This window comes from Streptopelia decaocto (assembly GCF_964273445.1).
Source record: "Streptopelia decaocto genome assembly, contig: HAP1_SCAFFOLD_339, whole genome shotgun sequence".
NCBI lineage: Eukaryota > Metazoa > Chordata > Aves > Columbiformes > Columbidae > Streptopelia > Streptopelia decaocto.
This window is the reverse complement of record NW_028116823.1, coordinates 1-12,571: the sequence shown is the minus strand read 5'-3', so window position 1 is coordinate 12,571 and position 12,571 is coordinate 1. Positions and strand designations below refer to the sequence as shown.

The 12,571-nt window shown below is 68.8% G+C and overlaps 3 protein-coding genes across 5 annotated transcripts; 2 read left to right on the top strand and 1 right to left on the bottom strand.

Annotated features, from left to right (window-relative positions):
- Positions 1 to 249: 249 nt before the first annotated feature.
- Positions 250 to 8,449, bottom strand: LOC309452081 (HLA class II histocompatibility antigen, DR alpha chain-like). Of its 3 annotated transcripts, none has more exons than XM_082076759.1 (4): positions 8,183 to 8,449; positions 1,344 to 1,601; positions 810 to 1,091; positions 250 to 719 (listed from the first exon to the last, which is right to left on the bottom strand). In XM_082076759.1, the coding sequence occupies exons 1-4, from the start codon at positions 8,253 to 8,255 to the stop codon at positions 565 to 567; spliced, it is 768 nt and encodes a 255-aa protein (XP_081932885.1). In that variant the 5' UTR covers positions 8,256 to 8,449; the 3' UTR covers positions 250 to 564. The 3 variants fall into 3 exon arrangements, with proteins under 3 accessions (XP_081932885.1, XP_081932886.1, XP_081932884.1); XM_082076760.1 differs by lacking the exon at positions 8,183 to 8,449 and adding an exon at positions 2,305 to 2,549; XM_082076758.1 differs by lacking the exons at positions 250 to 719; positions 810 to 1,091; positions 1,344 to 1,601 and adding exons at positions 5,727 to 6,573; positions 6,655 to 6,936; positions 7,163 to 7,423 and having other exon boundaries at positions 8,183 to 8,355.
- Positions 2,816 to 5,560, top strand: LOC309452080 (class II histocompatibility antigen, B-L beta chain-like). The gene is made up of 6 exons (XM_082076757.1): positions 2,816 to 3,007; positions 3,547 to 3,816; positions 4,560 to 4,841; positions 4,921 to 5,027; positions 5,130 to 5,153; positions 5,314 to 5,560. The coding sequence occupies exons 1-6, from the start codon at positions 2,917 to 2,919 to the stop codon at positions 5,320 to 5,322; spliced, it is 783 nt and encodes a 260-aa protein (XP_081932883.1). The 5' UTR covers positions 2,816 to 2,916; the 3' UTR covers positions 5,323 to 5,560.
- A 221-nt stretch (positions 8,450 to 8,670) lies between the features above and the next one.
- LOC309452079 (class II histocompatibility antigen, B-L beta chain-like) lies at positions 8,671 to 11,903 on the top strand. The gene is made up of 6 exons (XM_082076756.1): positions 8,671 to 8,886; positions 9,625 to 9,894; positions 11,075 to 11,356; positions 11,436 to 11,542; positions 11,644 to 11,667; positions 11,744 to 11,903. The coding sequence occupies exons 1-6, from the start codon at positions 8,796 to 8,798 to the stop codon at positions 11,750 to 11,752; spliced, it is 783 nt and encodes a 260-aa protein (XP_081932882.1). The 5' UTR covers positions 8,671 to 8,795; the 3' UTR covers positions 11,753 to 11,903.
- The last annotated feature ends 668 nt before the right edge of the window (positions 11,904 to 12,571 follow it).

The window sequence follows — 12,571 nt, the reverse complement described above, 5'->3', positions numbered from 1 at the left end:
AGTGTGACCGTGCCCAGGAGCCACCAGTGGGCACGTCCCCCATGGGACCGTCCCTTGGGGGTGCTGAGATGCCACCTGCCTTGGCTGGGAGAACCCGGGAGTCCTGAGGTCACCCGACCCCTTCTAGATCCGTGGAGCACCACCCCACAACCCTCCAGCCCACAGATCACCCGGAGGTCAAGGGGCTTGTGGAGCTGCCGTCACCTGCTCCATGGTGCAGAGAAGGGTCTTGGAGCGAGGGTCACCCAGCAGGATCAACCCAACCCACTTTATTGTGGTGACAAAGCAGCAGAGCGGGAGCGGGGGGTGCGGGACTGTGCGCTGTGGGGCAGCAGACACCTCCCTTCCCTTCAGGGGTCTGCAGGGGAGACCCCACGGCTGGGCGGGGAGATGTGGCCGCGGGGATGGGCCCTGGTGGGTCTGGCTCTGTGGTCCCCGAACGGGTGTGCGGAGTGCGCACGGGAGAAGGGGGTGCAGAGGGGGTGGGGCAGGGACACGGGGCATGGGGTGAGCAGATCCCCCTGGCTGAGGGGGGGGGTGCAGGGAGCGCTGGGCTCTGCCGCCTCACAAGAGGCCCCGCTGGGTGCGGGCGCTGCTCATCTTCATGGCCTTGATGATGAGGATGGTGCCCACGACGATGCCGACGATGCCCACGGCCAGGCCCAGGGCGCACACCAGGGTCTCGGTGCTCTCGGAGGTGGGGAGCGGCAGCTCGGGCTCTGCGGGGTGAGGGTGGGTGCTGAGCCCCCAGCGCCGCCTGCGAGGGGAGGGGACCCAGGCGTCCGGGCCCAGCCCGCCCCCATGCTCACCCCAGTGCCTCAGGAGGGGGGTGGGCAGCCCCTCGTGCTCCACACGGCAGTCGTAGTAGTCCCCCCGGGTGGGGACAAAGGGCAGGTAGGAGAACTTGCGGAAGGTGCGGTCCTGCCCTCGGTAGAAAACGGTCTCGCTGACTCCGTCCTGCAGCTCCTTCCCGTTCCTGAGCCACGTGATGGAGATCACGGGTGGCCAGAACTTGTCCACGTAGCAGATCAGGACGTTGGGGTCCTCCAGCTCCACAGGGTCCTCAGAGAACACGGTCACCTCGGGTGGTGCTGGGGAGATGGAGAAGGGGTTAGTGCAGCCTGGGGTCGGCCTTGGGCTGGGCTGAGGTTTCCTGCCCCTTACACCTGGCCTCATGCTCTAGAGTCCCCCCCACCCCAGTGTGGGGCTGTGCCCGGTCCCTTGTGCTCCAGGGGATCAGGGCGCTGAGCACCCACTGCCAACTGGGCTGAGGGTGTGGGGGTGACAGTCCTGGCAGGGACCCCAGGGTGACAGCACTGGCCGTGCCATGGCTGGGTTGTTACCAAAGGTTCCTCGTGAGTGGTTGGACCATGTCATGGAGTTCTTCAAGTTCTGTTTCAATACAGCCATTTCCTGCAGCGCTCCCTGTGCCTGGAAGCCGGCGAATTCCCCGAACTCGGGCAGGCGCCACACAGTCTCAGTCTTCTGCAGGTCCACGTGGAAGATCTCATCCCCGTCGAAATCAAACATGAACTCGCCACCCTCCTCCTGCTGCCTGTCATCCCGCTGGTAGAACTCAGCCTGGATCAGCACGTTCCCCACTGGGAAGGGACAGGCAGTCAGGTCAGTGCCCCTCCCACCGCCACAGGGCTCCCCCATCTCCCCAGGGGCTCCCCATGGGGACACTGAGAGCACAGGGACCCTGACGGGGGGAACAGCCCACCCGGAGCCTCCCCTCCCCGGGGTCCCGCGGGGCTGGGCAGGGGCTGACACCCCTCCCCTCACCGCTCTGTCCCAGCCCAGCAGCTCCACGCCCTCAGGAGGTTTCCCTTCTCATCACCTGAGGCCGGGCCAGTGACAGGCTGTGGGGACCACAGGGCCTGTCCCCGACGTGCTGTGGGGTGGGGTGGGTCCCAGGGCCCCCAGGCCTTGGGCACTGGCGCTCGTGCCCCACACGTGACCTGCCCGGGCTGTGCGGCACAGCTGCTGCGATGGAGGCCCAGGAGCAGCGGGTGCTGCAGGGACCCGGCCCACAGAGCTGGGAGACTCAGGGCAGGGGGAGCTGGGCCGGGGGAGCTCCAGGAACAGTGTCCCGGTCCCTCCTCTGCAGCCTGTTCTGCCCTGCGGGGGTGTGCCCGGGACCCTCCCCAGCGGGGTTACCCGCAGCCATGGGGACGGAGCTCCCCGTGCCCAGGGCGCTGCCTCAGCCCCGGCACCGTCCCCACAGCCCCACCCAGGGCTCCAGGGCCCCCCGCGCCCAGCTCTGCCCCAGCCCCAGCACCCCATCCCGGTGCCCTCACGCACCTTTCCCGGCGCCCGTGGCCGGCAGGGTCAGCAGCGCCAGCAGCGCCAGCAGGACGCCCCGTCCTCCGGCCATGGCCGCGCGTGGCACCGGGCGAGAGCGGGACCCGGCGAGGGGCCGGCGCGGCTCTTGGCCGGGAACTGGGTGCTGGGGGCCCGTGCCCGCGGGACAGGGCCCCCCGGGCTCAGCCAATGGGAGGGCGCCCTGATGGTGACTCGGGTGTTCCCAGGCAGAGCAGCAGCGCAGAGCACCCTGCGGAGCAGACAGACGGACGGACACACAGACGGGTCCCGCAGGGCTGCGCTGATGAACTGGGGCCGTGCAGCCCCCTGGAGGGGGCTCGGGGCAGGGCGAGGGTGGGGGCCGCGGGGGCCGGGGAGCCCCAGTGCTGGGGGGGCCGGCAGCCGCCCCCCCGGGCTCAGGGCTCCAGCGCGGGCCAAGTGTCGGGCAGAGCCCTGCGTGGCGCAGCTCTGCCTGGTGACGGGTGACGCTGCCCAGCCGCGCCGCTCACTGGCCCGGCCGCGGCGCTGGGCAGGACGGGGAGAGTCCCGAACTGGCAGAGTCCGGCTGGCTCGGGGGTCCCAGCACCTCTGCAGCCTCTGCTGGGAGCGGCGATGGCGACGGGTCGTGTTGGGGGAGCTGTGGCCGTGCTGGTGGTGCTGGTGGCACTGGGAGCCCCCCCGGCTCGCGGGCAGCAGACCTCGGGTGAGCCGGGACTGTCCCTGTGTGGGGGGGTTGGTGGGACGGATCCCACATGTGCCCGGGGAGGTGCTGGGTGCTGGTGGGGACACAGTGGGGAGGGGACCTGCTGCTGGGGACACTGCGGGTGTGTGCGGGCCCCCCCACCACACCCCTTGTCTCGTTTGCCCTCTGGGGGGGCTGGGAGCGCTGGGCTCCAGGTGACACCCAGTTCCAGTTTTGGGGGAGGTGCTCCCCCATCCTGCTGAACCCCAGGAACATCCCCTGGGCTCAGTGCTGCTCTGGTCCCTCCCTTGGGTTCATCCCCGCACTCACCCCTTCCCGTGTCCCCTCCTGCTCCCTGACATTGGGTGACCGTCTCCCCTCCTCAGACCCCCCGGGTCCACGTTGAGTCCTCACGGGGTCAGGATCACACCGGCCGTGTGGCTGTGGGGAGGCTGGGGGGGCAGTGGGGATGGGGAGGGGGCTCCATGGAGCCTCCCTGGGGGGCTGAGGGAGCCTGGTGTGGGGAACAGACAGACTGACCCCCCTCCCTGTGCTACCAGGGGTCTTCCTGGAGATGATTGAGGGCGAGTGTCAGTTCACCAATGGCACGGAGCAGGTGAGGTTTGTGCACAGGTACATCTACAACCGGGAGCAGTACGTGCACTTTGACAGCGACGTGGGGCGCTACGTGGGTGACACCCCCGTGGGGGAGGGTGTTGCGAAGTACTTCAACAGCCAGACGGACTATCTGGAGCAGAAACAGGCTGAGGTGGACACGTTCTGCCGACACAACTACGGGGTGGTGACCCCTTTCACTGTGGACAGGAGAGGTGAGTGTGTGACAGACCATCTCCCCGGGGACCCACACAAGCCCAGTCCCGGGCTGTCGGGGGGACAGCGTGTCCGTGCCGTGCTTGGTGGGGACAGCGTGTCTGTGCCGTGCTTGGTGGGGACAGCGTGTCTGTGCTGTGTTTGGTGGGGACAGCGTGTCGGTGCCGTGCTTGGTGGGGACAGCGTGTCTGTGCCGTGCTTGGTGGGGACAGCGTGTCGGTGCCGTGCTTGGTGGGGACAGCGTGTCGGTGCTGTGTTTGGTGGGGACAGCGTGTCTGTGCCGTGCTTGGTGGGGACAGCGTGTCGGTGCCGTGCTTGGTGGGGACAGCGTGGCCGTGCCGTGCTTGGTGGGGACAGCGTGTCCGTGCCGTGTTTGGTGGGGACAGCGTGTCCGTGCCGTGCTTGGTGGGGACAGCGTGTCGGTGCCGTGCTTGGTGGGGACAGCGTGTCCGTGCCGTGCTTGGTGGGGACAGCGTGTCCGTGCCGTGTTTGGTGGGGACAGCGTGTCCGTGCCGTGCTTGGTGGGGACAGCGTGTCGGTGCCGTGCTTGGTGGGGACAGCGTGTCGGTGCCGTGCTTGGTGGGGACAGCGTGTCGGTGCTGTGCTTGGTGGGCACCCCCTGCGCCCTCCATGGCACGAGTCCCTTGTCCCTCCCTTGTGGGGAACACGGGGACAGCCCTGGGCCGGGCCGGGTGGTCCCGGTGCTGTCCCAGCCCCTCCCAGCTCTGTCCCTGTCCCCCAGTGCAGCCCAAGGTGAGGGTCTCCCCCGTGCAGTCGAGCTCCCTGCCCCAGACCGACAGGCTGGTTTGCGCCGTGACGGGGTTTTACCCGGCGGAGATTGAGGTGAAGTGGCTCAAGAACGGGCAGGAGGAGACGGAGCGCGTGGTGTCCACGGACGTGATCCAGAACGGAGACTGGACCTACCAGGTGCTGGTGTTCCTGGAAACCACCCCCCAGCGCGGGGAGGCCTACGCGTGCCAGGTGGAGCACGCCAGCCTGGAGCAGCCGCTCAGCCGCCTCTGGGGTAAGGTCCTGCGCGCCGGCCCCCGGGGTGGGGAGGGGGCGGCCCGGCCCCAGCCCTGACCCGCTGCTCTGGGCCGCAGAGCTGCCGTCGGACGGCGCCAGGAGCAAGATGCTGACGGGGGTGGGCGGCTTCGTGCTGGGGCTCATCTTCCTGGCGCTGGGGCTCGTCCTCTACATGCGCAAGAAGGTGAGCGTGGGGGCGCCGGGCGGGGGGTCCCCGGGTTTGGGGTGTCTCCCGTGTGTGGGGGGCTGCCCCTGCTCCAGCGCTGACCGTGTCTCTGTGTTCCAGGGCAGCGCGCTCCCCAGGCTGCAGGTAACGTCCGTGTCCCCGCCCTGCTCCAGTGTCCCCGCGTGGGCTGGTCCCCCCGCCCCAGGGCAGCACGTCCCTGTGGGGTGTGTCCCCAGGAGCACCGGGGCAGAGCCCTGGGGACACCCCGTCCCCATCCCCGTGGTCACCCCGTCTCTCCCCACAGGGCTCCTGAACGGTCTCCTGCAGATCCGCTCCACCGCTGTCCATCCTCTGCCCCGCGGTGTCACCTCCGCCGCGCACTGCCCCGTCCCGGTGCCCCACGTCCCCACGCCGATCCCGGGGTCACCGCGTCCCTCCCGCCCCAGCGCAGCTTCCCCATCCCTGCTCTGCAGCCCCGGGGTCCCCAGGACCCTGCGCTGCTGGCCCCGAACTGCTCTGGTTCTGCCTAATAAAGTGTCCCTGGTACCCTGGTTGTTTGGGGACAGTGGGGTAGGGGTGGGTCACTTGCCCAGGAGCCTGTGACAAGGCTCCGAGTCCTTGGAGGGGACCAGACGTGTTTGGTGGCCCCATGGCTGCCGGGTGGGGGGACAGTGCGAGGGGGGGACACCCCGTTGTGTGGGAAGGGGTGGGCAGCAGGGCCCGGATGGATCAGGGACGGGGAGGAGGGCTCATGGGTCCCCTCACCAGCCCTGGTCGGTGGCTCCGTGTCCCCGTCCTGGTGCCTGGCCCCGCTGCAGTGGGTGTGAGGGGTGATCGGGGCACCCGGCCCCCCCCGCGATTGCTGCTTCTGTCCCCCCGCAGTGCCCCCATGGGACACGGCCCTGCGCCCCAATGTGGCACCCACCACCCTGCAAGGACCCAGGCGTCCTGCCCCCCGCCCCCCCAAACTCCTCCCAAGTCCCTGCCAGCCCCACATCCCCCCACCCGCCATGTCCCCCCACACTGTATCCCCAGGACGAGTGGGCGCAGATGACCCGGTGATGAAGCCTCGGCGGTGCCAGGCTGTCCCAGCCACCTTTACTGCTGCTCAGGAGCTCCTCAGGGCCGGCAGAGCCAGAGCCCCGGTCAGTGGGGCGGCCATGGGGCAGGGGGCACGGGGGGGGCCCAGGGGATGCGCGGTGCTGGTCTGGGACACGGGCCACGGGGTGGGGGGCTGGGCTTCTGGGCACGGAGCTGGTTGACACGGGGACACAGGGCTGGGCCGTGGGGACGGAGCTGGGCATGGGGCGGGCGGGGGCGCAGGGCTGAGGGGGCGCCGTGGGCTGGGGACGGAGCTGGGCATGGGGCGGGCGGGGGCGCAGGGCTGAGGGGGCGCCGTGGGCTCCTCCTCACAAGAGGTCCCGCTGGCTGCGGGCGCTGCTCATCTTCATGGCCTTGATGATGAGGATGGTGCCCACGACGATGCCGACGATGCCCACGGCCAGGCCCAGGGCGCACACCAGGGTCTCGGTGCTCTCGGAGGCGGGGAGCGGCAGCTCGGGCTCTGCGGGGTGAGGGTGGGTGCTGAGCCCCCAGCGAGGGGAGGGGACCCAGGCGTCCGGGCCAGCCCAGCCCCCATGCTCACCCCAGTGCCTCAGGAGGGGGGTGCGCAGCCCCCAGTGCTCCACACGGCAGTCGTAGTAGTCCCCCCGGGTGGGGACGAAGGGCAGGTAGGAGAACTTGCGGAAGCTGTGGTCGTCCCGCGGGTAGAAAACGGTCTCGCTGACTCCGTCCTGCAGCTCCTTCCCGTTCCTGAGCCACGTGATGGAGATCACGGGTGGCCAGAACTTGTCCGCGTAGCAGATCAGGACGTTGGGGTCCTCCAGCTCCACTCGGCGTTTGGGGAACACGGTCACCTCGGGTGGTGCTGGGGACAGTGGGGAGGAGTTCGTGCTGCCCACAGGTTAGAAAAGGCCTCGTTGTGCCCCACAGACCCACCCAGGGAGACCCCCCCCACCCCAGTGTGGGACTGTGCCTGGTTCCCCTTGCTCCAGGGGACCAGGGTGCTGAGCACCCGCTGCCGGCTGGGCCGAGGGTGTGGGAGCGACATCCCCAGGGTGACGGCACCGACCGTGCCATGGGCCAGTTGTTACCGATGGTTCCCTGAGAGCGGTTGGACCTTTTCATCAGGATATCCAAGTTGTGTTTGCCTGTAGCCGCGTTCTGCAGCGCTCCCTGTGTCTCAAAGCTGGCGAATTCCCCGAACTCAGGCAGGCGCCAAACGGTCTCTTTCTTCTGCAGGTCCACATGGTGTATCTCATCAGCGTTGAACGCATGCAGGAACTCCCCGTCCTCCTGCTGCGACGGCTCCATTCGCTGCTGGAACTCGGCTTGGCGGTGGATCACGCTCCCCACTGCCAGGAGAGCGGCATGGGGCAGGAACGTCACTGCATGGGGCTGCCCCAGCTCTTCTCATCACCCCCCAGCGTCCCAGCGGGGACCCACACCAGGTCAGGGAGGCGCCGGTGGGGACGTGAGCCCGACCTGGGCCTCTCCCGGCCGTGCCGGCTCAGGGGGCTGGGAGACACAGCCCCAGTGAACACAAACCCCTGGCCCATGTTCGCCCCGTCCCCGCAGTGTCCTCTCTGGGGTGCTCTGTCACCCTGTGACTCGGCCCGGTGACGGCTGTGGGACCCTGTCCTGCTCCCAGACGCGCTGTGGGTGGGACGTCCCGGGGCCCCGGGGCCCCAGTGCTCCTGTCCCGCACCCCAACACCCCCCAGGCACCAGAGCTCTCGCACAGTGACACCTCTGGTCACTGGGTGCTGCAGGGACCTGACGCACGGAGCTGAGGGACAGAAGGGGGACAGGGAGACCTGGGGAGGGGTCCCCACTTCCTGCAGCCTGTCCTGCCCCGCGGGGGTGCCCCGGGACCCTCCCCAGCGGGGTTACCCGCAGCCATGGGGACGGAGCTCCCCGTGCCCAGGGCGCTGCCTCAGCCCCGGCACCGTCCCCACAGCCCCAGCCAGGGCTCCAGGGCCCCCGCGCCCAGCTCTGCCCCAGCCCCAGCACCTCAGCCCCGGCACCGTCCCCACAGCCCCACCCAGGGCTCCAGGGCCCCCCGCGCCCAGCTCTGCCCCAGCCCCAGCACCCCGTCCCGGTGCCCTCACGCACCTTTCACGGCGCCCGCGCCCGGCAGGGTCAGCAGCGCCAGCAGCGCCAGCAGGACGCCCCGTCCTCCGGCCATGGCCGCGCGTGGCACCGGGCGAAGAGCGGGACCCGGCGAGGGGCCGGCGCGGCTCTTGGCCGGGAACTGGGTGCTGGGGGCCCGTGCCCGCGGGACAGGGCCCCCCGGGCTCAGCCAATGGGAGGGCGCCCTGATGGTGACTCAGGTGTTCCCAGGCAGAGCAGCAGCGCAGAGCACCCTGCGGAGCAGACAGACGGACGGACACACAGACGGGTCCCGCAGGGCTGCACTGATGAACTGGGGCCGTGCAGCCCCCTGGAGGGGGCTCGGGGCAGGGCGAGGGTGGGGGCCGCGGGGGCCGGGGAGCCCCAGTGCTGGGGGGGCCGGCAGCCGCCCCCCCGGGCTCAGGGCTCCATTGCGGGCCAAGTGTCGGGCAGAGCCCTGCGTGGCGCAGCTCTGCCTGGTGACGGGTGACGCTGCCCAGCCGCGCCGCTCACTGGCCCGGCCGCGGCGCTGGGCAGGACGGGGAGAGTCCCGAACTGGCAGAGTCCGGCTGGCTCGGGGGTCCCAGCACCTTTGCAGCCTCTGCTGGGAGCGGCGATGGCGACGGGTCGTGTTGGGGGAGCTGTGGCCGTGCTGGTGGCGCTGGTGGTGCTGGGAGCCCCCCCGGCTCGCGGGCAGCAGACCTCGGGTGAGCCGGGACTGTCCCTGTGGGGGGGGGTTGGGATTGGATCCTAAAGGGTGACTGGCGTGGAGCTGGATGAGGGAGTATCCCAGAACCCCAGAGTGTCAGGGGTGAAGGGACCCCAAAAGCTCATCCAGTGCAATCCCCCCATGGAGCAGGAACACCCAGCTGAGGTTACACAGGAAGGTGTCCAGGCGGGTTGGAATGTCTGCACAGAAGGAGACTCCATAACCCCCCTGGGCAGCCTGGGCCAGGCTCTGCCACCCTCACCCCAACAAGTTTCTTCTCAAATTTAAGTGGAACCTCCTGTGTTCCAGTTTGCACCCACTGCCCCTTGTCCTGTCACTGGTTGTCACTGAGAGCCCCAGCTCCCTCAGCCTTTCCTCACACGGGAGATGCTCCACTCCCTCCAGCATCTTGGTGGCTGCGCTGGACTCTCTCCAGCAGTTCCCTGTCCTGCTGGAACTGAGGGGCCACAACTGGACACAATATTCCAGGTGTGGTCTCCCCAGGCAGAGCAGAGGGGCAGGAGAACCTCTCTGACCACTGACCACCCCGTTCTGATCCAGCCAGGATGCTCTGAAGGGAGGAGATGGGAGGAAAGGGGAGCGGATGGGGGGGGTGCCCCGTGGCATCTGCCCCGGCTCAAGGAGCCCCTGGCGCTGGTGCGGCTGCCCCGGGTGGTGGGGGGGCTGGGGACAGGGAGTCACGCACAGCCCTGACCTCCCCGTTCTGCACGAGCAGGGTGTTTCCTGGAGCAGTTTAAGGCCGACTGTTACTTCACCAACGGCACGGAGCAGGTGAGGTTTGTGGAGAGGTACATCTACAACCGGGAGCAGTACGTGCACTTTGACAGCGATGTGGGGCTCTATGTGGCTGACACCCCCCTGGGGGAGGGTGTCGCCAAGTACTTCAACAGCCAGCCAGATGTACTGGAGGATGCACAGACTGCTGTGGACACTTTCTGCCGACACAACTACGGGGTGTATGCTCCTTTCACTGTGGACAGGAAAGGTGAGTGTGTGACAGACCATCTCCCCGGGGACAGACACAAGCCCAGTCCCGGGCTGTCGGGGGGACAGCGTGTCTGTGCCGTGCTTGGTGGGGACAGCGTGTCTGTGCCGTGCTTGGTGGGGACAGCGTGTCCGTGCCGTGCTTGGTGGGGGGACAGCGTGTCCGTGCCGTGCTTGGTGGGGACAGCGTGGCCGTGCTGTGTTTGGTGGGGACAGCGTGTCCGTGCCGTGCTTGGTGGGGACAGCGTGTCGGTGCCGTGCTTGGTGGGGACAGCGTGTCCGTGCCGTGCTTGGTGGGGACAGCGTGTCGGTGCCGTGCTTGGTGGGGACAGCGTGTCGGTGCTGTGTTTGGTGGGGACAGCGTGTCCGTGCCGTGCTTGGTGGGGACAGCGTGTCGGTGCCATGCTTGGTGGGGACAGCGTGTCGGTGCCGTGCTTGGTGGGGACAGCGTGGCCGTGCCGTGCTTGGTGGGGACAGCGTGTCGGTGCTGTGCTTGGTGGGGACAGCGTGTCGGTGCCGTGCTTGGTGGGGACAGCGTGTCCGTGCCGTGCTTGGTGGGGACAGCGTGTCGGTGCCGTGCTTGGTGGGGACAGCGTGTCGGTGCTGTGTTTGGTGGGGACAGCGTGTCGGTGCCGTGCTTGGTGGGGACAGCGTGGCCGTGCCGTGCTTGGTGGGGACAGCGTGTCTGTGCTGTGCTTGGTGGGGACAGCGTGTCCGTGCTGTGCTTGGTGGGGACAGCGTGTCTGTGCCGTGCTTGGTGGGGACAGTGTGTCCGTGCCGTGCTTGGTGGGGACAGCGTGTCCGTGCCGTGCTTGGTGGGGACAGCGTGTCGGTGCTGTGCTTGGTGGGGACAGCGTGTCGGTGCCGTGCTTGGTGGGGACAGCGTGTCCGTGCCGTGCTTGGTGGGGACAGCGTGTCGGTGCCGTGCTTGGTGGGGACAGCGTGTCGGTGCTGTGCTTGGTGGGGACAGCGTGTCGGTGCTGTGCTTGGTGGGGACAGCGTGTCGGTGCCGTGCTTGGTGGGGACAGCGTGTCCGTGCCGTGCTTGGTGGGCACCCCCTGCGCCCTCCATGGCACGAGTCCCTTGTCCCTCCCTTGTGGGGAACACGGGGACAGCCCTGGGCCGGGCCGGGTGGTCCCGGTGCTGTCCCAGCCCCTCCCAGCTCTGTCCCTGTCCCCCAGTGCAGCCCGAGGTGGAAATCTACCCCGTGCAGTCAAGCTCCCTGCCCCAGACCGACAGGCTGGTTTGTGCCGTGATGGATTTCTTCCCGGCGGAGATTGAGGTGAAGTGGTTCAAGAACGGGCAGGAGGAGACGGAGCACGTGGTGTCCACGGACGTGATCCAGAACGGAGACTGGACCTACCAGGTGCTGGTGTTCCTGGAAACCACCCCCCAGCGCGGGGAGGCCTACGCGTGCCAGGTGGAGCACGCCAGCCTGGAGCAGCCGCTCAGCCGCCTCTGGGGTAAGGTCCTGCGCGCCGGCCCCCGGGGTGGGGAGGGGGCGGCCCGGCCCCAGCCCTGACCCGCTGCTCTGGGCCGCAGAGCTGCCGTCGGACGGCGCCAGGAGCAAGATGCTGACGGGGGTGGGCGGCTTCGTGCTGGGGCTCATCTTCCTGGCGCTGGGGCTCGTCCTCTACATGCGCAAGAAGGTGAGTGTGGGGCGCCGGGCGGGGGGTCCCCGGGTTTGGGGTGTCTCCCGTGTGCGGGGGGCTGCCCCTGCTCCAGCACTGACCGTGTCTCTGTGTTCCAGGGCAGCGCGCTCCCCAGGCTGCAGGTAACGTCCGTGTCCCCCGCCCTGGCCGGACCCCCCCCCCCCCCCCAGCTGCTCATTTGCCCCCTTTCCCCCACAGGGCTCCTGAAGCGGCTCCAGCCCCCCCAGATCTGCACATTCCTGCCCCCAGCGCTGTGCCCGCCCCCCCGCCCCCAGCCCCGCCCTGGGCTCCCCCCCCGCTGCTGCCGCCGCCTCCCCTGGAGCAGGGGGTGCCCCCCAATAAACGCGCTGAGAGCTGAGCCAGGGTGCTGCGTTCTTGGGGAGCCCCTGGGGGGCTCTGGGAAGCGGGGGTTGGCACTGGGGTGGGAGGGCAGGGGGGGTGTCCAGGTCCGGGGTGCACCGCAACCGGCTCTGCGAACAGCGACGGCGCCTGGAGCTGGCCACACGTGTCCCACATCCCGGGGCGCCAGAGACAGTGATGGGTGACGCGGGACACCCGGAGCACTGGGTTCCGCACTGGGTGACATGGGACACCTGGAGCACCATGGGCTACAGGGGGTGACGCAGAACACCCGGAGCGCTGGGGGCTGCACCAGGTGATGCACTGGGTGACATGGGACACCCAGAGCACGAGGGGTCACAACAGGAGCCACAAGGGGTGACATGGGACACCCAGAGCACTGGGGGCCACACCGGGTGACGCGGAACACCTGGAGCACTGGGTGCTGCACCGGGTGACGCGTGACAGTGACGCGTGTCCTGCTGGGTGTTGTCCCCCTGTCTGTTCCTGTCCCCCTGTCCCTCTGCATGCCGCTGTCCCCCCCCGACGTTGTCCCCCGTGCCCCCCCCGAGTGACACAACAGCCCCAGCTCAACTCGAATAATATTTTCTTTATTTACATGTTAAAGAATTGAAAGGTTCGAAACATCCAATAAGATGAAAACACGGCTCTAAGGGGCTAAAGGGG

What these genes read in the sequence shown, in the direction of transcription:
- LOC309452081 (XM_082076758.1), bottom strand. Translation starts at nt 8,255, where the DNA reads ATGGCCGGAGGACGGGGCGTCCTGCTGGCGCTGCTGGCGCTGCTGACC. An exon ending in GGGCGCGGGCGCCGTGAAAG is followed by an intron (nt 7,424 to 8,182) that starts GTGCGTGAGGGC and finishes CTCTCCTGGCAG; the next exon opens with TGGGGAGCGTGATCCACCGC. An exon ending in CCGCTCTCAGGGAACCATCG is followed by an intron (nt 6,937 to 7,162) that starts GTAACAACTGGC and finishes CACTGTCCCCAG; the next exon opens with CACCACCCGAGGTGACCGTG.
- LOC309452080 (XM_082076757.1), top strand. Translation starts at nt 2,917, where the DNA reads ATGGCGACGGGTCGTGTTGGGGGAGCTGTGGCCGTGCTGGTGGTGCTG. An exon ending in TCGCGGGCAGCAGACCTCGG is followed by an intron (nt 3,008 to 3,546) that starts GTGAGCCGGGAC and finishes CTGTGCTACCAG; the next exon opens with GGGTCTTCCTGGAGATGATT. An exon ending in GCCGCTCAGCCGCCTCTGGG is followed by an intron (nt 4,842 to 4,920) that starts GTAAGGTCCTGC and finishes TCTGGGCCGCAG; the next exon opens with AGCTGCCGTCGGACGGCGCC.
- LOC309452079 (XM_082076756.1), top strand. Translation starts at nt 8,796, where the DNA reads ATGGCGACGGGTCGTGTTGGGGGAGCTGTGGCCGTGCTGGTGGCGCTG. An exon ending in TCGCGGGCAGCAGACCTCGG is followed by an intron (nt 8,887 to 9,624) that starts GTGAGCCGGGAC and finishes CTGCACGAGCAG; the next exon opens with GGTGTTTCCTGGAGCAGTTT. An exon ending in TCCTCTACATGCGCAAGAAG is followed by an intron (nt 11,543 to 11,643) that starts GTGAGTGTGGGG and finishes TCTGTGTTCCAG; the next exon opens with GGCAGCGCGCTCCCCAGGCT.